Source organism: Marmota flaviventris, chromosome 8 (genome assembly GCF_047511675.1).
Source record: "Marmota flaviventris isolate mMarFla1 chromosome 8, mMarFla1.hap1, whole genome shotgun sequence".
In the NCBI taxonomy this organism is placed as follows: domain Eukaryota; kingdom Metazoa; phylum Chordata; class Mammalia; order Rodentia; family Sciuridae; genus Marmota; species Marmota flaviventris.
Window position 1 is genome coordinate 84149076 of NC_092505.1, and position 23368 is coordinate 84172443.

The 23368-nt window shown below is 39.0% G+C and overlaps 2 protein-coding genes across 5 annotated transcripts in view; one reads left to right on the forward strand and one right to left on the reverse strand.

Moving 5' to 3' along the window:
• The window catches only part of Mcf2l2 (MCF.2 cell line derived transforming sequence-like 2), a 279778-nt gene that overhangs the window by 177433 nt on the left and 78977 nt on the right, over positions 1-23368 (forward strand). For all 4 annotated transcript variants that reach the window (XM_071615435.1, XM_071615436.1, XM_027942238.3 and 1 more), the window contains one exon: positions 8198-8280. In XM_071615435.1, coding sequence (XP_071471536.1) covers positions 8198-8280 — 83 coding nt within the window. The remainder of the gene's footprint in view (positions 1-8197; positions 8281-23368) is intronic.
• B3gnt5 (UDP-GlcNAc:betaGal beta-1,3-N-acetylglucosaminyltransferase 5) lies at positions 13301-14569 on the reverse strand. The gene has a single exon (XM_027942239.2). It carries the CDS (start codon positions 14432-14434, stop codon positions 13301-13303), a length of 1134 nt encoding a protein of 377 aa, XP_027798040.1. The 5' UTR covers positions 14435-14569.

Sequence of the window (23368 nt, forward strand, 5' to 3'; positions counted from 1 at the left end):
CCGTCTACCTTGCAGGCGCGGGGGGGAGGGGGCGGCTCTGCCTCTCAGCAGGCCGCTGCTCCTCTTCTGCCGGTGGGTCGCAGGCCCGCCTACCTTGCAGGAGTGATTGGAAGCTCTGTCCCGCCGCAGGCCACTGGGCCTTTTCTGTCGGTGGTCACAGTTCCCCTACCTGGCAGGCGCGGGGGGTGGGGGGCGGCTCTGCCCCTCAGCAGGCCGCTGGGCCTGCTCTGTGCGTGGTCACAGTTCCCTCTACTTTCAAATATAAATATTTTTAAAGCACAGGCTAGAAGGGGAATTGGAAAGGCAAGAGGAGCGTGAGCCAGGCACTGTGCTAGGAGCTGTAAAAACCTGATTTCAGCTCCATTCCTCAGTACCTCAAGAGGAGATTGTTAGCCCTGATTTCATCAGCAGTGATGGAGAGACTCAGAGATGCTGAGTTCCCCAATGGCTGTACTACTCATAAATAGTGGAGCTGACACTTGAATCAGCAGTTTATTAATCTGACATTGTCCTTGGCTACCTAACTTATCTGATTATTTACTTAATTTACCTAGCAAGCAGTTAATTTCTCCTATCCTAAAATCCCTCTTTCGCAAAATGGGGACAAAGAACAAATAATTAGCAATTTCATGGGTAGATGAGCTGGAGTTGAGTGAATGAGGAACTTGTAGAGCCACCTGGCATGATGCCCAACACACAGCAGACTCAGGGAGTTTTAGTTTCTCACTCAATCCTATGTTTATAGATAGAGTGTCCTGTGTAAAAGATGAAAAGAAGCTGAAGGAAAGTTAGATTTGGGCCTTAAATGGAATTCTAATATGCAGGCCTTTTTGCCAAATGAGAACAGATTAGGGGCCATATTTAGTTCCTTGTCTTGTCACTACCTTTAGTCCCAAAAGTTTCATTTAAGCTTTCTGGTTCTCAACAAGAGACCTGTGTGAACTATGAACACATTTGGGTGCTCTCCTTCTGATACTTGACAGGAAATTGAGGGACCCCACCAAATTCTTAAGGCACCCCCAACTAAGCTCTCCAGAGAGCTTCCAGAAGGAAGAATCTAAAGGTTTCCCGCACCCCCCCCCCACCCCCAATGCTGAGAGCCTTAAAACAGATCCCCAGACTCTACCACAAAGATTCTGGTTAGGGAGGTCTTGGGTAGGATCCAGGAATCTGAATTTTCCATCTGCACATTTAGTGACAAGAGTGACCAGGATACAATGACCACACTTTTGAAACACTGTGCTAGATCCACAATCATAGGCCATGGGGACTTGGACAAAGGAGGACTCAAAAACTTGGATTTAGATCTCTCTAGCTAATATCGAATTCAAAGTTTAGAGGAGAAAAGTGGCAATTACACTTTGCTCACCAAAGAAACTGAATCAGAAAAAAGAATGACATTAATACCTATACAAAAATCAACATGACTAAAACATTTGATGGATCCAATTTTGGCAGTTTATTCAGCTCAATTTAATATTGTTTGAAGCAATTTGATGCATTATATGAAAATCATTCTGTCATTGGGCTTAACCTTGAAAACATGGAAATTTCATGGGAGAAACACATATTCAGTACTTTGTAATATAAAATAGAATGACTTACTCACAGTCAACAAAATACAATGTGTTTGAGGGCAGAAAAGGAGCAGTTCATAATAAGGATATTGGGAATGGTTTTCCAAGGAGTGGCACCAACTTTAAAGAATAAATACCACTTTTAAAGGTAAGTTAGACAGAGAAGGGCATTCCATGATGGGAAGGATATAAAGTCTCCAAAGTCCGAGGGGTATGGTCTATTCTGGGAATGGTTCAAGAATGCAGAGAAGGTCAACCAGAGAAAAGATTTTGAAGACTTTGGTAGAGGATTGTTGATGGAAGGAGGAAGGTGCTAACAGGCAGACAGGCTGACACCTGGCAGCAGTTGTCATAGCTCAGGTGAAACTTCAGTGGTGGCAGCAGCAAAAAGGGAAATGGACAGAAATCAAACCCATTGACCCAGTGTTCTTCCCATTCCTAGAACACACTAGACTCATAGAGAAAGTTTGGTACACATAGGAGTAGATCAAGGCAGAGAAGACAAGGGGAGAATTTAATAGGGAGGGAAAGAAAGATATTGATGATACCTCTGAGGTTTCCATCTTGAATTCCTCATAGGATAAAGTTTTTGGCCCAGATGAAATACTCAGGAGAGGCAGTAGGAATTAGGACTGATAAAGTTTGAGTCCATCATTTCAGAGATCTGTGATAGCAACCTACACTCTCGATTTCTCTCAGTGAGTCTAATGCTGCCTGGTGGTTGCAGCCCTCCCCGCACCATTAATTCTAGGCCAGTCAATCCATTGACCTTGCAGCTATATGTAGAAACTATTTGTGAACCAGCTTAGAGACCACGTTTACTCAGTTATAGCTTGACCTAATAAAGCCCTTTACTGATTCGTAATTTTATTAATCAGTTAAAACGATTTACAGGTATAAAATTAAGTTGCATTAAAATTTGTGTATTGAGGTCACAGTCACATGAAATCAGCCCCCCTGAAAGAATTCAGGACATATGGACAATATTTTTTCAGTGTTCTTGGCATGCTTATTTCCTTTCCTTTTATTTTCTTGGTTTGGGAATGGGAAAAAGGCATTCTATGACATATTTCTCAATTTTTGATACTTTAAACATAATTAGACTTTCAAAATAATGTTAAAAAGCATTTGCAGTTTCCCCTGTAAACAAAATACTACCAATAGTGTAAAGTATTAGTCCCGCTAATTTATCCATAAGAAAACTGAACTAATTAAATGATATTAGCTGGGAAATTTGAGGTCTTATGTATAAGAGAGAATCATAACAGGCAAAGTGTACACTTAAGTTCCATTCCTTATCTTTCTCTAATCATTTCCCATGTCCACAGAACCTCAGGACCACTTGCGCTTGTTCCTCAAGCCTGCCCTTTTCCTCCAAAGGGCTTTAGTCTATGCAATGTCCCAAAGCCTTCCCACCCATGGCCCTCCCTACTCAATCAAAGCTCCTCCCACTGCAGCTATCAGGGCTGTTTCTACAAAATTCTTTCAGGCTCAAAATTAACCTATTTTCTGGTATGTTTGTTTTTAACTTTAAAAGCATGTACTTTTTCAAAATATAGGGGAGATGGAACAATTAGCTTATTTACATTTGTTGAGATTATGAGAATCAACGTTTAGGGTGCTGCTGCAGAACCCGTATATTGGTTGGTGGCACTTGGACACTGGAGAGAGGCTGAGATGGAGCTGGGGTTGAAGGCCTAGAGCAGTTCCCAGCCTGCCTCCTCCATTGCCACCCTTTTTTCTTGAGGACAAAATGACTATAAAGGGAGAGGGGCTGTGCCACCTGTCTGTCTTCTGGAGGGGTAGTTTGAGTTGGTTCCTCTTAAGGACTAGTTAGCTAAGGAACGTAGCCCCCTTTATGTAACTCCGTGACAACTCTTAGGATAATTGAAGGGAACCAGGACTCGATTTCACAAGAAATTATTAGGCTCTATTTTAAAAGAATATCGTTTTATACTTCCAAGAGGCTCATAGGAATTGCTAGCAAAGAAATAAAGTAGCCACTGGTGGTTGGCCTGTGGTCAATTTCTTTGGTGTATTTGATAAGCAAGCTTTTACTTGAATATAGCCTCTTCCCCCTATTACAATTTAAATTTTCCCCAAAAGCAGGTCAGCTACAATTCAACTTTCATCTCAAAATCAGAAACAACAGCGCCTATCTTGGTTTTTTATATTATAAGCAGAGGTATGCTTCATAGCCAAATCACACATCTCCTTCATTTTATACACAAGAAAATGCCAGAGAGATTGAGTAACTTGGCTAGCTCTTCATGGTTAAAAATTTGGGTCCATGGTTTACACAGGAAGGTAGTTATTGCCTAGTACTTACTGAAAGTCAAGCAGAACCTCATTTAATCCTTAAAAGGTAGGTATTAGTCAACCACCACTACCATTTATTGAGCCATTAGTGCTAAGCATTTTAGAATGTAATCTGTACCTGCCTTATCAACCCTCTGATGTGAACATAATTATCCTTATTTTACAGATGAGAGAACTAAGGTACCAAGGTATTTTTATTTTTAAATAGAGAGTAGCCAGAAATTTCCATCTAGGGCTACTTCTCATATCCAAACTTGTGTTCTTTTTACTTATAAGAGATTTTTGAATTATAAGTCATAATGGTGAATGTAAATACAGTTTGGTAGATAAATTAATTAATTAATTAATTATAAATTAATCAATTAATTAATAAGAAGCAGAATGAAAATGAATAGCATAATTTTAAAATATATGTATTACATCAGTTACAATATAACTGAAAAAGTTTTCCATATCTGTGGCATGTGTGCTGCCTGTGGGCTGTGGTCAGACTTTGGAAGCCACTACACTACAACACAACTAATCTGAGACTTAACAAAAATGGATGTACAGGGCAGCTACCTCACAGCAGGCTCTTATTAAAGTGGTTCCAGATTACTGAGGACCTTTCCACGGTACCCATGTTATAGTCCATCAGACTTGATTGGCAGAGGAATCTCCCTTTGCTCCACCCGGACTGTCTGACATGTGGTAACAACATGGAGTGATACTGTTGAGTCTAGGCCAAGGCATTTCTGTAAGCCCAAGAGGATGTCTCAAGTGTACAAATCTCATAAATTGGAGATGTGTCATCATTCAGTGTACAAGGTGAGGAAGTCAAGACTATGCCTTGAGTCACTGTTACAAAGTGTTCATCACTAGGTTATTATGAAACAAAAGACTCTACAATCCACCCCACAAACAATAGATCATTGGAGTGGGAAAGAGCACAGTTCACTGTATAATTAGAAGCAAGTTTTACAGTGAGAGAAAGGTTTGTCAATAGCATTGGTTACTCCTCTGAAAGCCCTGTATTACATGGTCGGCATGCAAAGATGAATAAGACTGGAGTTCAAAGTCCAGTGGGTAATTCAGACACAGGAACGTCATAGATGTGGATCTAGAAAGGAATATAGTATAACTTTAACTGCCATATTAACTGGTTAAATTTTTATAAAAAGTATGAAGAAAGAGCTTGGATAGTATGGTGAAAACTTTGGTTTTTTTTTTTTTTTTTTTTTAATCCTGGGACTAGTGTTTACTTCCCTACATTGACTTATAAAAAAATATTTTCTAGTCCCTGGTCAGATGTATATAACAACGAACTAAAATTTAGACTCTTAAAAGAATGGCATCTTATTGGAATATAAGGTTAACATTTTATTTTAGAGATGAATTGACTAAATCAATATATCTGATATCTGTTTGCTTTCTGGATTTGATACCAGATTGGAAAAGATTATCTACAAAAAATATTAATGACCCACAACTTTCTTTAGTCCAATGGACCTTTTTTTATTTGTTCTTTTCCAATATACATGTCAGTAGAGTGTATTTTGACAGGTTATACATACATGGAATATAATTTATTCTAATTAGGATCCCATTCTTGTGGTTATCCATGATGGGGAGTTTCACTGGTGGTGTATTCATATATGAACATGGGAAAGTTCTATCAGATTCATTGTACTGTCTTTCCTATTCCCATCCCCCTACTGAACATTTTAAAATCCCTGCTCTGGGTGGCATGACAGATAATAAAACTGCCTCGCCTTAACTTCCTTCTATTAGCCCAGGTGCACTGTCAACAATTGGCTGAATAGCCTGTCACTCTCCCCTATTTTACAAGGACACATCCAACATATTCTACCTATTCTTGGGGGAAAGCTCATCTTTTAACTTTCAGTTATCATTTGCAAGGAATCTTTTTTATTTCCATTAAATTGGCCTCCACGATACTTTTGTAAGAGGGCCTTTTCTACATCTATATTCCCTTATAAATAACTCACTGGAACAGAACTGTAACCTGATCTATATAGCTGAAACAATATTTACATAGTATCAGACTAAAATATTTACTGAAGGGAATAAAGAAAGTATAGTATGTCCATACAGTGAAGACTACTTAGCAATAAAACATGGCTATTGATATTGGCAGCACCAGAGATACATCACCAAAACACTTGCCAGTAAGAGAAGCTGGACTCAAAGGCTAGGTGCTCCTGGATGCCATTCACACAGTGATCTGGAAAAGGCAAATCCAGAGGATAGAAGTCTGAGCAGTGGTTGCCAGGGACTGGAAGCAGAGGGAAGAGACTGGCTACAGAGGAACATAAGGGGACCTGGGATTATGGAGGGTTCACAGCTGGATACACAATTAATTGTCAAAACAATAAATTATACATATTAAAAAGTTAATTTTATGGTATATAACTTAAACCCCAATAACCTAATATTAAAGTAAAAAAAAATTAATTTAAATAAAATGCTTTTCCAGATCTGAGGACATGTATCATCTAATTTTTGTTCACTCACTATTAAAAATTTTGGCCTTGAGTAAATTTTCTGTTCTGACTCTTAGGGACTTAATTTGGCCATAAACCAATAGGAAAATAAAGAATTACTTCACATAAATCTTAAAATCTAAAATATCTAAATCTTGGATATTTTGTTATAGAATAACAACATTCTTTTATCTAATTTTTTTTCTTTTGTGGTGTTGGAAATCAAATCTGGTTCCTGGTACATGGGAGGCAAACAGTCTACCAGTGAGCCACATTCCCAACCCCCAAAAATATTTCTTAGCAATAAAAATCATTAAGAAGTTCCATAGCATTGTTACTTGGTTTTTAATTTTTAGAGGTAGGTCTTAGGTCTACCTGCCCACCCATTCATACATACACACAAAATGTTAGGTTTTCATCAATATTCATTTTCATTAGTCTCTTAGACTATCTTAGTTTGTGTAATATACTTGTCTGAATGGTCCCAATGACAAATGTTGAGAAAATTTTGAAATTAAAAAAGTAATTCAATGAGAAACCTAAGTATGATGAATACAACTTCAAAGACTTAGATCTTCACTTATTAAAAAATGTCTTATGAAGATGGGCTTTTAAAATTCACCTCCTTATTGATTTTAAAACACCCAGGAAATATATCACTATATTCTAAGTAAGTACTTAGTGCTTTTCAAGCAAACATGAATCTATACTAATAGTGTCTTCTCAGGAATTACATAAGCCTGGCTCTTTTTCATAATAACACTGGGCATTTCTCAAAAAGAGGCAGGACTCAGTTTACTCTAAAGAAAATATAGTTTTAGCCAGGTACAGTGGCACCTGCCTTTAGTCCCAACTACTAGGAAGCCTGAAATGAAGGATCACTGGCACTCAGGAGTCCAAGACTATCCTGGGTAACACAGTGAGACTCTTGTCAGAGAGAGAGAGAGAGAGGGAGGGAGAGAGGGAGAAAGGAAGGAAGAAGAAGAAAGAGAAAACAGTTTTAACAATGAAGTGGATTTGTATAATATTGATAGTAAACAGAGTATCATAAAATTATTAATAAGGAACAAGTAAATAATTAGCCAGTATCATGCACTATAAAAAGCATTTACACATGCTCTCACTTAATTCTTCCCATGACTCCCTAGGGCAGATGGTGTATGGGGTCCATGTTCTAGGTGAGGAAATGGAGGCCCAAGGCCAAGTGAGCTTGCCCAGGATCTCACAGCTGGCAAGTGGGGTAGTGGGGCCTCCAACCACCAGCTGGTTTAGGAGCATACACTGGTGATCATTCCGCCATGCCACCTAAAGATCCCATTGCCCAAGAGGATGGTGGGACAACGTGACTTCCGACCACCAGTCCATGGAGGCCCACAATGGCTTACCTCATCTTTGCCTCTAGCTCTTTCTGGCCTTGAGCCGGCATACCTCCATACCTGGATTTCTTATCAAAAGCAAAGACAAAAACAAGGAGATATTGAGTGAAGTGATCCTTTTCCTGTTCCTTCTAGCTCAAACTCTGAATTGTTTTTAGGGCACGGAAGAGTGCAGTGTGACTAGCCCTTTGCGAGTAAAGAAAAAGGACACCTGCTTTTGAGTATGAGTTTCTGACCTTCCTAAAGGCAGCCTGAAGGGTGAACTGTAACAGATCTGAGTGGCTGAGGAAAACCCAAAAAAGATAAAGAACTGAAAGAGAACCTGCTCATGCTGCTCATCTAGAAAAGCCAAAGCCGAATCAAACACAGAAATTAGGGGGAAGAAAAATATAGAGTAAAAGTCTCCTGAAACTAGATCTCACCAAAATTTCTTTCACTTCAGAATGAAGAAATATTTACAAGGAGTCATGATGACGGGAACCCTGAGTTGGAGCACCTTGACAGAGAAGACCTTTCCCCTCGAAAGTAAGTCAGCAGATCTGGGGGCCGGCTTCTCTTATAGATCTATGGGGGTGGGAATCCTCTGTTTTAAATCTCATCCCTTATCTTTCCCAGAGAAAGTCACAGCATTTACTATGTACTTGAGAACAAAAATCATGCATCTCATAAAAGCAACAAGAGAATTGAAAACATCTTACAAACGAAACTTCCAAGGGTACACTGTTTCAAAAATGGAGTATTAAGTGAATATGACATGTAAACTAATGTTGATATTGACTGAATTATTGACTTTAACCCTTTTAAAAGCTCTTCATTCTCAAAGGACACAATTTATACAAATCCAATGCTATTTTTTGGTCTTCAAGAAGGTGTTTGCACACATGTGAAAGCAGCTTAGCCTAAATTAGGGAGGTAAAAACCAGAAGCATAAGGGGAATTTATTAAAAAAATAAAAACCTTCTTACTCAGAATCCCCATCATAACCCCTGTTCTGGCAGTAGTCACATCTTTCTACCCATGTCATTTGACTCATGAGCTGCTTCTGTCCCTGGGGTCTATCGTAGTGATTGGCTTGACAGGCCTATAAAAAATGCCTATGAAATGAATGAGCAAATATCTTTAAGAACTTGCCCCTTGACTAAAGCCATTTATTATTTTCATTCATTCACTTTAAGATATACTCAAAGAAACAGATGTGGGTTTATTTATTAAATATATCCTTGAGTTACAGTGAATGGCCCAATTCAGCATTTCTGAAAGTGTTTAGTAAAGTGGTCTCTGAAAAGCACCATTTGACAGTGATGTGTTCTGTTGTTTTCCATTTGTGAGTTTATCTTTTGGGGCTTTTCTATTACCAAAACCCATACCTTCTTTATAATTCTAAAAGTCTAAATGTGTTCTATAAGTTAGTTGATTACTGTATTATTTTACAGTAGATCACTAAATCATACTACTATTGACAAAGGAAAAATTTACAGCATGTAACTAATGAAACAAAAATGTTCTTGCAAAAAACTTTGAAAAAGTGAAAACTTAATCCATCAATAAATCAGGAGACAGGAGAATCTATGAGATTAGCTTTTGTTCTACCATCCTAAATACCTTAAGATCACCAGTCTTTGGTATAACAGTTTAATGTGTATTTCTTATTTATCCCTAATTTTGGACTTGAGTTTTGATATATAACTAATATGAATTTGTTGGCACTACAGTTGATATTACAGTAGCTTGACGTGGAGAAGCATTTAGACATTTTTGGATAAAGTATAAACTTTTAATTAGTATAGTAAAATTTTATACCAGATAGTGCCCATTAAAAGTTCTGAATAATTAATCTCTTCACAGTTTGATGGCTTGTAGAATAACATTGCCTTATTTTATTTGGAGAAAGGTGATTTTTGAACACTATGTGCTAGGATATGCTGAGTTCCCACCTTCAGAACTTATATTATAGCTAGGAGAAAACATATGGAACAATTAGTAGATAATATAATAATATATGTGATGAAGTATAAATTTGAGGAGGGTAGGAGATGTTTGAAGAAGTGAAGGTGGGGTTGGATTTCCAAGATATCAACCAGTGCAGAAGAAATGGTGTTCCTGGCAAAAAAAAAAAAAAAAGCCAACATAGACAGGGCACAATGAGATTTATGATGCATAAAGGTGGCAGTGGGAAAAATCAAGCCCCAGAGGATGAAGGAAAGGAAGGTCACAGAGGGCCTCAAAAACCAGATAGAAGAATTTGCATAAGATGCTGGAGGCAGTATGGAGGCTTACAAAGGAATACTATGAGGCTAGCTGTGATGAAACCTTGTCCTGCTGCAAAATGAAGAACCTACTGGGTCAGGCAAACATGGACCATTCCTCTGTTAGAACAGAATGGATAACCCTGCATCCAGAGTTCTCTGGTCCCATTCTCATTGCAGCTTTGGTGTCCAAGTAGTCTCCAAATGTAGGGCAAGTTAATTTAACTCTTCTAAGTAATCAATATTCACTTTAGTCCTGTCCACAAATATCCTAACCATTCCTTGCATGTTCTACTACAACTGAGTAATTCAGATGCTTCCAAGTTTTAGAAAATACATAGACTGGATTATCTTTTATACACACTAAGAATTGAACAGCAACCAGGTGAAAGACAGATGAGTGCATCCTATATGCAAATACACCAAAGCACCAAACACTCCAGCTTAGGCACAAGCATTCCTAATGGTAAGAGATGACGGCAGACTTCAGATCTACTTTCCAGCAGCTAATGAAAAGTATCACATAAAAGGAAAATATAACCTTTTCAAATGGTTTTTAAGGCACTATGGCTGAAAGTTATTATGTCATCCCTTCCTGAAAAAAATTATTAGAAAAGGACATTCCCCTACCTGGACATTACAGCCTGTCCTTTAACGAAGCCATGCTAGGTGGTTCCATAAACCAGAGGACTCCTGGGTACAACAGCAAGCCTGAATGGGAAGAGGACTAAGATGGCACAGTCATGCCTCTCTGCCATGAAACAGGAGCTGATCATATAAACAAATGGTGTCCACACCAGAGTCTAAACACACACCTGCTGACAATTTTTAAGTTGTTTATTGGAAATCTTAGGGTTTTTTTTTAAACCCACTAAGTATTTTGCTGTACAAGAGCAAAACTCATAATATAAATATTAACATTTTGGTATAAAATTATTAATATGGAAAAAAGATGCAAACCAGTAAGAGGTAAAAAGTTTTTAACAGTAACACTGTGTACAAACATCTTTTACTCAAGTGACCATCCACGCTAATAGTTTATTTTCCCTTTGTTGACATTTAAAAAAAAAAAAAAAAAAACCTGCATTGGAGCACCATGAAGTTTTTGTTTTTGTTTTTGTTTTCCCTTCCTTTTTAAAAGGTTAAAACACTTCTATTTACAAATATTCTCCTCAGTACTTGAAGTCTGATGAAGGAATCATCAGGCAGCTTCCTTCTTCTAAAACAAAGAAAGTACCTTCATATTTCCTTAAAATTTAAACCTGTTCCATTCTATTCTAAGCAAAAAAAAAAAAAAAGATGAACACAGTTCCAGAGAGCTCTTTCAACAAATAAATAACCGTTTCACAAAAGTGTTGCTGTAAACAAGATCACTTCGATGGCCAGAGAGATGCTGAGGTTTTCAACAAATGGCAAATTTTAATAGTTCCTAGAATAGAGAGACACAGGGTATATATGGCCCAAAGGCAAACAGTCATTAAGGAATCAACTAATAAAAATTACTCATAAACTTGTTTTGTCAAAATGTGCTTTTTTTCTCTACCATTTTTAAAATTGGTCAGAAATTTGAAACTGTAATGATCTAAGATTCTGAGTCTATTCTAAATACAGTAACTACAACCTACAATGTTTGACACTAGTGTAATTACCTAAGCAATGTAAACAAGCCTCAAATTTTCAAAATAGGAGAAAAAATTAACAAAAAATTCCTGTAAACATTAAAAATCTACCTGCTACAAATTATAAATATCATCATCCAGTTGTGTATACTGAGAAATCTTTTAGTTTTGTTTTGCATGTTTCAGAAATCATCTTATCCCATGAGACATCTGAGTTGTCCCCGTCAGGTTTCTCTGCAGCTAAAGGTTTTATAATCAGTTCAACTATTTTTGCTGAAATCACTATTTTGGCCTTCATATAATCTCCCTGGTAATGCACATAACCTAATTCTGTAGTGAGGGGAGGTTGTTTGCATCATGGCCACAATTTTATCCTGCTTTGTAAAATATATGTAACTTACTTTACCACATCTCTGATCACAAAGGAACCTGGAGCTTTACAAACACTTTCAATCTCATCTGGCAACTCTCTATTATCACTTTTACTCTGCTTTCAAGTTTAAAATATTTTAAAAATAAAGCTCATTTCTAATAGTTATTTGATCAAATAGATTGTTTTAGATACGAAAGCTTTGATTTGACATTTAATACTCGCAATTTAAAATTGACTCTGAACTTGGAACAAAATAGTGTGGTTTCTGAGACCTTGCTGGGAAGAGGTGGGTTATATTTAATAATCAGTACAAGAAATTACAAACTAAGGTTTATTTTATAAATCAGAGAGGAAGGAGGCTTTTGGTTTTGCAGTGCTGGGGATCAAACCCAGGGCTACACGCAAGCTACAAGAGCTCTTCTACTGAGCTCCACCCCAGCCCTATTTTTCTTTTTGAAGTCTCCTCCAGTAATATATTCACCTATGCAAAAAAACATTTAAATAACTACCTTAAACAATATTGAATATTTAAAAAACAGTTGAAAAATTCATTAAATCAGCTTATTGGAACTGACGATCATTTCTCCCTAAATTAGCACCCTATGATCAAACATGAGAATGCCCATGTTTTGTGCCATTCTCTAATATTAGGGGGAAAGGAAAAAGAAATGAAGTACCAGTTAGGGCAGAGCCAATGATTTTGATTCTCAAAGTTCACATTAAACTTTGAGAAAAAGATATTTAAAATGATGCCAACAGTATCTAGGCAAATAGCTACATGGATATTACCATTAGGTGATTCAGCTGTTTTTAATGAAACAGTAGACATCATCCTACATCTTTTAAGAACAAGAGACTCTTTTGCCAGATTCATGTACTTTCTCCCATTCCAACCCTTCCCTGCCCCACTGCCTCTGCCAAGTGGTGGAGCAGGGAACAGAAATAAACTAGAATACCCGGTCTAACGATATATTAATGTCTCTAAAAAGTTGTTTTTCTAATACCAAGGTTCACAACTCACACTTCCAATATACATGTGGCATTAAATGAGAGGTGAATTTCTCATTCGTTTTGTTTCTATTCATGATATAACCCTTTTGTAAATATGAACTCCTTTAAATGAATTTAGGCCATGAAGCAGATAATTGATACTGATTGGCTTCTATAATCAAAGAAACATTCTGATAGACTGGGCTTTCAAAATATTTCTTTTGACTTTCATATTCATTTACTCCGCATTCAGACAAACATTTAATGGGTTTTCCATCCAGGTTTGGCTCAGTGACAGTAAAAACATTCAAGTGCTATTAGAGAAAAGCAGCCCTACAAGGATACGTGTCTGTATAGGTCAATTTGCAAAGGAGAAGAATCTTAATTAGCCTGCAGTATAATTGACCAAAAAACCCTTTTGAAGCAGTTTTTACTCTAGGATCTGTAGCATCCTTCCAAAGGTCCTGAAGATCTTGTACGTGTCCATGAGATGTCATCATTTTCTCATAGATGCAGGGATGATAAGGAGCTTTCCCTTCCCCAGAAAAAAACACATGGTATTGTGGTACTATCCCCATTTTATTGGCACAGAGGCCCATGAACACATCGTCTATGTAGAGACTGGAGTTCAGTGTCTGAGATGCCTCATAGACCTTGGCGGCCACATCACCAGAGATGATGTAGGCAGCACCAGCAGTATAGTCAGGGTAAGCCGGCCATTGGTACATGTCATAGGAGACATAGTATTTGCTGCTTTTATCTCTAATGGGAGGGGCTCCACGATGAACACGGCCAATCCAAAAGTCTTGGACACCAATTTGTTCTAAACTTTGAAGGTATTCAATAAGATTTGGCATGTGAATAAATATGTCATCATCAGCAGTCATCAGGAATTTCGCATGTGGACAAAAGGTATTTGCCCAACTGAACTGCAAAAGCAATTTAAGAGTAAGGTTGTAGAAAGAATCAACAAAGTCTTGCTGAATGATATCATTGTATATTTGATCTTCCCAAACCAGTTTTTTTTGTAGTTCTTCTCCCTTCAGGGGATTAGGAGTTCCTAAGGCAAACAGAGTTTTGATGTTGGCATTAAGTTGAGACCGAACATACTCCTCACTGCCCCACGTTCTTCTAATCGCAGATCGGCGATAGTAGTTCTCAGGAGCAGTCTTTATAAACAGCAAAAGGAGGACCTCTTGAGCTTGACATTTCTCCTTGTGGTTAATCAAGTATGGGTAGCGAGCCCCCTCTGAGCTGTGCTTAAGAGACAGGGTATCATTCACAAAGTCATAGCTATTTATGAGGTATCTGTAAGAGTAGGACTTCATATGGCTCACGATGTGATTATCAATGTGTCCCCAAAAAAACATGAGGCTTAGTATAAAACAAGTGGCAAATAATTGAATAAACTGACATTTTTTTACTCTTCTGCCACTAACAAACATTCTCATGTCCACTCAGGTCTGTTTTTATTTGGGATCAGTTTCAAATGGGTGCTTGCTGCTTTGACACCATAGAACTTGGTATTTTGTTGAATTAATGTCCATCTTAATACATGTTAGTCATTAAAAATAGAAAAGGATCTTCTATTTCACACAATAGTGTGAAATAATACCATTTTTTCTAGGATTGCAAAAGAATGAAATACACTATCGAGTGAGGACACTGTAACATCAAAATTCTTCCACGTTGGCATCCTTCATTAAGTCTGGTGGGTGGCCTCATGAACAGCTAGCTCATATACTTCTTTCAGTGAACATGAACTTTGACCTATCAGAATCAAAAAGACAAAAGAATAACAAGTGAATGAGTTACTGAGTACAAAAATAGACATGCTACTCATAATTCCTTAAAACCAAATGTAACCTGACTCACAAAGCAGTTAGTATTTAGCAGAGGCACACAGCTGTTTATTTTTTTAGAGGAATATAAAGGAAAAAAAAAGCAGAAAAACTGCTTGATCCTATCTTCCCATTCAAAATATAGACATTCCTTTCCTCTTCTCACTGTTTTTGCTTTGTATTTTGGGCAGTGGCGGGGATGAAACGCAGGGCTTTGTGCCTGCTAGACAAGCACTCTACACTGAGCCACATACCCACAACCCTCAGGGGAAAAAAAAAAAAAAAAAAGCACCTCCAAAATGGTGACCAACATATATACTAAAGTTCAACGAGTATATCTGTGAAAATACTAACTTGAATATAATCACAATGAAAGTAGTTACACAGATGAAAATAAAGTATATAGCAACAAAGATCTATTAACACTTGATCCAGAAAAGGCAGGAGTAAGAGTTGTTTTTTTATTTGTTTGTTTTTTATAAATCAAGGTTCAAAAACAAAGAGTCAAGATTTGCTTTATAGTTTAAATGTTCTCCTTTCCAAAACTCAGACTCAACCATGAGATCAGCTGAGCTCTTCAAACCCCTTCAGAGTCTGCCCATGACGTATAAGATTCAGTTTAAGTCATGGCTTTGCAGGACACCCAGGACCCTTCAGGCTCTGCCTTCCCAGCTATTCTGTCACACAGCAAACCACTGGCTGAAACCTCAGCCACCTGGCATTTGCATATGCTCTGCCCTTTGCACTGGTAGTGCTGGGACCTGGCACGTCCCACCTCCCTGCAAGTATGAAGTATGCTCACCTCAAGTCCTATAGGTATTTGTCTCCAGAAGCCTGAATTGGGCCCCCCCACTCATTCAAAGATGTTCCAGTGAGCACCTTCTGACCTACTGTGTTATGATTTTTCAAGCACCGTGGTGTAGAACTTCTACTACCCTCAGCATCCAGTAGGCATTTACCAAATATGGGTGCCAAGAATCATGCTGGAGTGTCAAAGTACTGATTATTCAGGAAAACTCAGAGTCAAGACCAGCTAGGTGCCACCTCAGATGAGGTCCATGCCATACTGCCCTTTTCTTCCACTACTAGGAAACAGGACCCTCCTTCCTCAAGAATTCTGTCCCCACTGCTTGCCACAAATAAATACCTCCTTGCCTAGAAAAGTCAACTTTCTCAATCATGGTGACACAACTGTCTCCTGGGCTTTGGCCAGGATTGGAAGGGAAAAGGCAATGCAGGTGGGGTCATCGTGAATCCACATCACAAGTCCCAGAACGAAGGCTGTGCTTTGTGCCCTGAGACCTTTCCACACGTCCCCTCACCCCCACCCTTGGCCTTGAATGTAAAAGTAATTGCACATACTGAGCACTCTGCCAAATGGAACCAGTTCTGGCTATGGTATCTCCATCCAGACCGCTGGGCTTTTAGATTCTGATATATTTCCCATCCCCCCTGATCACTCCTCTTCAGGCTGATAACTGCAAAGGCTGGGCATGCAGAAGTTTCAAAAAGGACAGGAGATTAGAGCAAGCCCAACTGAGACTTTGTCCAGAGCTAATCAGCATAGGTAGCACTTTATCTTCTATGGCATGAATTTTACACCTGCAAGCACTACCTAGGGAGCCACAACCAGCATTTAAAAAAAAGAAAAACCAGAACAACAGTGTGGACTCATGTGGTAAAACTGAGGTCTTTGTGTGCATAATCCAGGGATGTGATGTCAAATGCGTTAGTATGCGCTTGACTATCAGAAAGGCAGAAACCCTGTTCTAAGGAACAGCTTGATAAGAGCAGCATTCCCCTTGGATAGGCTCACTGCCTGGATCCGATATTCTAGAGTAGGGTGAAAGAGACAGCAGGAAGCATCAGTTCCTGATGGCAGCATCCACCAAAACTGCAAAATCACTTTGATTCAGCTGCCAGTTCTTCTCAATCTTTCCACTGCTCTCACTCAAAGACTACCCTCTGGAGGCCAAAAAGAAGGTCCTTCCACCTCTACAATACATCTTGAAGGACCTGAAGGTTTAAAGCAAGGTAACAGAGAATTCTTGATGGCAGGGTCTAAGACAGCATCAGTGTTTAAGAATTCAAAGAAAACTGTCAATTGAAACCAATCTGCAGTCCCTACTCCAAAGGCTCCTGGCAAAGGCTTAATGAGGTGGACATAACCTTTGAAATCCAACAGAATGCATGCAAAACCAGCTTCCCATCTCTGAACTTGTTCTGTACATGTTCACCACTATTTACAAGCCTGCACTTCTTACTAGACTTAACAGCCTGCAACTCCACTTCCCAGCATACAGACACACCTGACTCACAAGGGCGCTAGAACCCCTCAGGAGCCAGGGCTGTGACTCAGCAGGCTGGTACGCTGCTGCTGCTGCTGCTGCTGCTACTATAAGCTGGCAGCTCGCCCATAATGTTCATTCTATTCCCCCCTATTTTTCCAATGATTCTAAATAGGCCTCAGTGTGTCCAAATATTTCTGAAAAATGACCGAGAACTTGTCACAAAGCCAACAACCCACATTCCTTATTTAGTTCAGTACAGCAAGTGAAATTCCAAAATGAGATTTCTCCCACTCAGCCACTTCAACTGCTTAGCCACTATTTACACACATTACAACCGAATAATATGGGTACAGTAGGGGGAAGATTTAGGGAAGGTAAACTACTCATTTATATTACACAGCCTCGCTCTGACAACAAAAAATAGCTTGCACTCACTCTTCTGGTTTCTCAGAGCATCCTAACACTGCTTGAAATCACATGCTATACCCTCATATTCAGGGTGCGGGGAGGGGACTGGGGAAGCCCAATCGAGCTAGCTGATGTGGTGGAAGAAAACACTGGGCCTTACAGGACATAAAGCAATAACAAATGCGAAGCTCAGCAACCACCCAGAATATTCTGCTGTGGATGCAGCTTCCTTTGTATGCTTGTAGCACGGCTCAGTGGCCAATCAACAGACTGGAAACTCAAGGGTCACCTCTGTTTGGGACCAGATTTATTGTGTAACCTCTGGCTTCACCTTATTGCATTTGGTAATTTCATCTGCACATCAGAGGTGAATATCAATGTAATGTTACTGAAGGGAAGTAAAAATTATAGATGACTCCAGGGTCTACTAAAAAATATGACACAGAGCATTATAGAGAAGAGGACAAAGAATTGCTGAGAGGAAATATGCAGATATTCAGAATATAACTTGGTTTTCTTCTATTTGGACTGGGAGAATGGAACTGCTAACCTTAGTATTCTCTTTTGTAATACAAGTAGTCAGAAAAGTAAAGAATAGAAGAGGGATATCAGAAAAGGTGACAAACCCAACTCAAATACTTCACAACTGGGAGACATGCCCCTCAGTTACTCAACAATGTATTTCTTCACAAGAGTTCTTTAAACTTCTCTGGAAAAAACTAGGGTTAGTGTGCTAGAGGCTATTCACTTCCCTAAAATATCCCGTGAGGTTTCTCTACTTCATACCAGCTGTCAACTCATTTCCTTGTGGTGTCGGCTTTTGTGATCCTGGAAAGTTATGCAAAACTTGCTAGAAATTTCAAAGTTTTAATCAAGATGGTGAGATCTGTATTTTAAATTCAAGTTAACCTCAACTTTTGATGTTTGAATTAATCATACAAGGATGTGAGTATTTGCTATGTGAGTCAAGCATGGTAAAAGATCATAAAGTAGTATTTTATGGTTTCCAATCTCAAAGCATTTATAATCAATGTGAGATAAGACTCACTATCTCCACATAAAAACTTGGTTCCCATGGCCAACACTGGTAAGGTGCAAACAGCATGGCAGAGATCATTCAGGTGATACCAACTCCAGGCACACAACAGAGGAGTCGCTGATCCACGAGGATTAGTCAGAGGATTTCAGGAGGGCCTGAGGAGGACCAACATTGAGGTGGCTGAAGGACAAGGAGCAGTCTTTGTTTCAGGAGAGAAAGGAAAGAATTGCCTTGGGCAAATATTTGTGAAATGGGAATATATTTGAAAGCAGGGAGGTAGGTACCTGTTTATGGAGGTATGAAAATCAAGTCTTAGATTGTAGAGAGAGCAGAAGGAAGTCACAGAAGTTTCTGTTTGTGTTTGTGATGATCATTCTCTTTTTTGATACTTATTAAGTTTGAGCAAAAGGGGTTAAAGGCAGAGAGGTATTGCAGGATAGAGAGCAGTACCTGAAGATCAGGACAAGTGGGCCTCCAGTTGATGGAGTTCAGGGTGGTGAAAGTGAGGAGGGAAGGAAGGTGTATTCAACCATTTTCTGTTGCTATAACAAAATACTTGGATCTGGTGTCTTACGAAGAAAAGAAGTTTATTTAGCTCATAGTTTTGGAAGCCAAAAATCCAAGATCAAGCATCCCCATCTGTTTAGCTTCTGATGAGGGCTCCTTTAATTGTATCACAAGGTGTAGAGAAAAGGGAAGGTAAATGGCTATACACAAAAGGGTCCTAGAGGGCTGGGGATGTGGCTCAAGCGGTAGCGCGCTTGCCTGGCATGCGTGCGGCCCGGGTTCGATCCTCAGCACCACATACAAACAAAGATGTTGTGTCCGCCGAAAACTAAAAATAAATAAATATATTAAAAAAAAAAAGGGTCCTAGAACATGAATGACTTTACCTTACAACAATCGCTCTCATAACAACCAACTCACAATCTCTCAGAGGGCAGCACACCCAATGACCTACTCAGCTTGAACTAGATCCTACCTCTTTAGTGCTCCGCCACCTCTTAATACTGCCACATTGAGGACCAAGCCTACAGCACATGAACCTCTGGGGGACAAACCACAACCAAACCAAATGAGGGATAAAGACACTTTTGAGGAAAACAAAAGCCTAGCAGAATCTGATGAATGACCTGGGATGGGGAAGAAAGGAAGATGAGGAGGAGTGAAATGTAATTTCAAGTATTGCTAACAAGGATGGGAAACTGGTTTCCTGAGTTAGCAGTGGTAAAGACTTGTGTTGAGGTTGAGGTGATGGAGCAATAATAAGGTACAAACAACCAGTGGGTAATCCAAGCCAGACAGGACTGAAATCCAGGTTGGCACTTAGCACGCAGATGGCTGATCATGCATATGTATGAGCTGCCTCGGGGAGAGATGAGCAGAGAAATCTAGAAGAAAAATAAACTCAGAGGAAGGAGAAAAAGAGGGAGGCGTTAAGGAAAATAGGAGCTATTTTAAAGGGCTAGCTCAGAAAATTAAGATGGAGTTAACTAACAAATGGCTGGAATGGGAAGCAGCACTAGGAAGGTCCTTGACATGGAGCTCCAAGTGGAGAAGGAAATGCCCTTCTAGAGCACCAACTAGAGCTGTGCTGGGAACAAGGGGGGCTAAAGGTAGACACAGCTGCCAGGTGGGACTGAGTTAAGGTCAAGAAAGACACCTTCCATAAAGAGAAGCCATCCTGAATCTCAGACCTGAGGGCTGAGTGATGCTAACTAGAAACAATGGTGCTTCTTGAGCATTTCTGGCCATTGTTATGAACACAGTAACAACATCTAACCTTTAGGGAAGCTATTGTTTTCATTTTATTTCATGGACATATAATACTCCCAAGTCTGTGGAAACCTTATTTATGATATGGGTATCATTTGGTCACATTAACCTCCCACATACCCAAGAAAACTCATTGGCAAGAAAGTCATTTACATGGCTTCACTTAGAACTGCATTTCCTCAGAGCTCTTACATCCCAGGAAATTTACTCTCAAGGACATTCAGTTCCTATCCATCACCTCTTAACATGCAGTGGGACTCCTCTGCCCTCCACAACCTCCTAACCTTCCTTCCTCACCCTACCCCCTGCCTCAAATGCAGAATCCTAAGATATGTTTGCCCTCAGTTCCTGGTTCCTGTCCTTCTGCCTGTCTCAGTAGCCATCGCTCCCATCTCTACTCCCACAACACCTACAGGCTGCTGGAGAAACCTAATGCCAGCAGACAGGGTCACACAAATGGCACTCTCTGCCTGTGGGTAGCCTTCACTGCTATGTCACCACCCTCTTACCTTGTTCCTCTCCCAGCCCCTTCACCAACCCAGGCCTGGCCCCTCACTCTGACTATTGCACCGCTTGCTTCCTAGAGAAGGGAGAAGACACCAATCATCACCTCCTCCTCCCCATATGCCACCATGTCACAAGTTGCTCAGGTTCGCCCACAGTCTCCATGCCCTCAATGAAACATACTGATCAGAACATGAACTGCAGGGAGGCAGGGCAGACACTTGGGATGTAAAACTTAAGGGAGCACTAAAAATAAGGTAGTCAACGTAATATTTTAAATATTTTTTAAAAGATGAAATTAATGAAAAAATTCATGATGAACAAAATATCAAAATTATAAACAGAGACAGGATCCCTTTCTGTGCTTAAATATCCCTATCTCACAAGATACCCTAATCCCTGTCCTACTCACTGAAACTCCCTGGGTACTAAGTGTGGCTGACTTCCATGGACATGTTTTTATTCATGTGTATGGATGTGTGTGTGTCAGAATATATTTCTGATATTTATATCATAAAATGGTACTAATGCTTATTATATATGGTACTAATGCTTATTATATGCAATGCACACTTCTATTCATTTTTCTTTTATTTTTAATGCTACACTTATGCTTCCTAAAGTAGCTACATGAACCATTCATAGACTGTGACCTGCAAGTTTTGAAAACACCAATCAAGATGGAATCAAAGCCGCACTATAAAATTGCCTTCTCTTAGTTAAAATATTCCCCCAAACAAAAAATAAACCCTGAAATTCTATTTAAGCAGACAATATTATTTGAAGGAAAAGCTACTAGGATAAAAGAAGAAAAGTAATTTAACCATTGTCTCCTAGCTCTAGTTTTTTCTTTGTTAGAGAAATAAAATATCATAGTAAAAACCTGTCCCTGAATGGTCTCATAGAAAGTAGGACCAAATTAATGATTGCCTTCATTTTAAAAATCAACTTAGTATTCAGACTATCCTCATGAGCCATTCAAATATTAATGATGCTTTTAAAAGTGACACTCATAAACTATACACCAATAAGCCTCCTTCAGTAAGTCAAAGGTTTTTGTTCTTTCAAGTCTTAATACTTTATACCATCATTTAAGTTTCGAAGACTTAAAGTCCCAACTAAGAGACAATTTTGGGTTCCTGCTCAGGCCTAATTCAAAGAAAAGAAAAATAAAATTTTCTGTGACTGCACAACCAGTTACCAGTCAGTGGTAACTGCCTGTTCTGTTTGCTCAAGAAGAAAGGAAACAACGTGAAATTTGAATTTACAATTCCTATTCTGAGTGAAAAATTAGACATTCTTTCAAAAAGTTATATTATTCTTTAATTCAAGCGAAGTTTGTTTCCAACATAAGTCCTATAAAAAAGGAAAAACTTTACCCCATAGCTAGTGTCTTCAGGTATTTTTATGGCTGTGACTTTAACCTTAAAACTATTTCAAGCCACAGGCAAAATGTAGAAGCCATTTGGAGCTATTATCCTTCCACTAAGAATATATTTACAGAGTTAGTTCTTGATTCAGTGTTAGTCCAAAAACTTTAAGTTCCAATTCAGCAAGCATGGAGAGAAGGATAGAGGGGAAGGTGGGTTATAAACTACCATGTGAATCCAATTACAAGATTCTCACCTACATAAACTAAGTTCTATGTTCCTTTATAAGTTAATATGGGTACAGATTTGTTTCCTGGTTATAGGGAAAATAATGACAGAGAAATATCAAAAGAATAAGCAAATCAAGCCCTAAGTCTTTACTCTGGCAACTGGTGGCATGGAATTTTAGAGTAGTATTACATTTTAATGCAGTTCTATTAAGTCACTAAAATCTCCCAGTAGACCATTTGATTATGTGAAATTTAAAAGACAAAAGATAAAAATACAAAGGAGGTCAAACATTTGCTTTAGTAAGCCTGCCCCCTGAACTCATTCTTGCAACATGGTTGTTTGCATTGACAAGAATGCTTGCTCTTTTAAATACAATTCTTTCATTTTTCTGTTTGTTTGTTTGTTTGTTTTTTTCTTTCCTACTTAAGAAACAAACTTCTTTACCCACTATAGCAACAGTTTCTAACATGGGCATGTTTACTGCATACCAGGCTCTGTTCTGATTGTTTCACATCCTTTGTTACTCTATAAGCCTCACAACAAACCATAAGGGAGAAATGATCTCCCCCATTTTGCAGAAGAAAGTGAGGCTCTGAGATTTGGGGTTAACTATCTCACCTCCATCAATTCCAGATGCTGTGGCAACTCAGAGCAGATGATTGTTCTGTTCAGTCCCTGAGCTGCTCACGCCTTTCCCGGCACAGCTCTTCCTGAAGTTCCCATTAGGATGGGAGGGCAAGGAAGTGAGTGGAGCAGGAACTAGAGCCATGATCCACCAAGCCAAAGAATTTCCCTCTCTGTCTTAAGCTTGGAGTAATTTATGTTTTGATCCCACCTGCATTTCACCAACCCTTGTATTCATTTTCTTTTTGAACATAACCTTCTCCTAACCTTCCTTGGGCTCAATTTTCAATTTTCCCTTCTT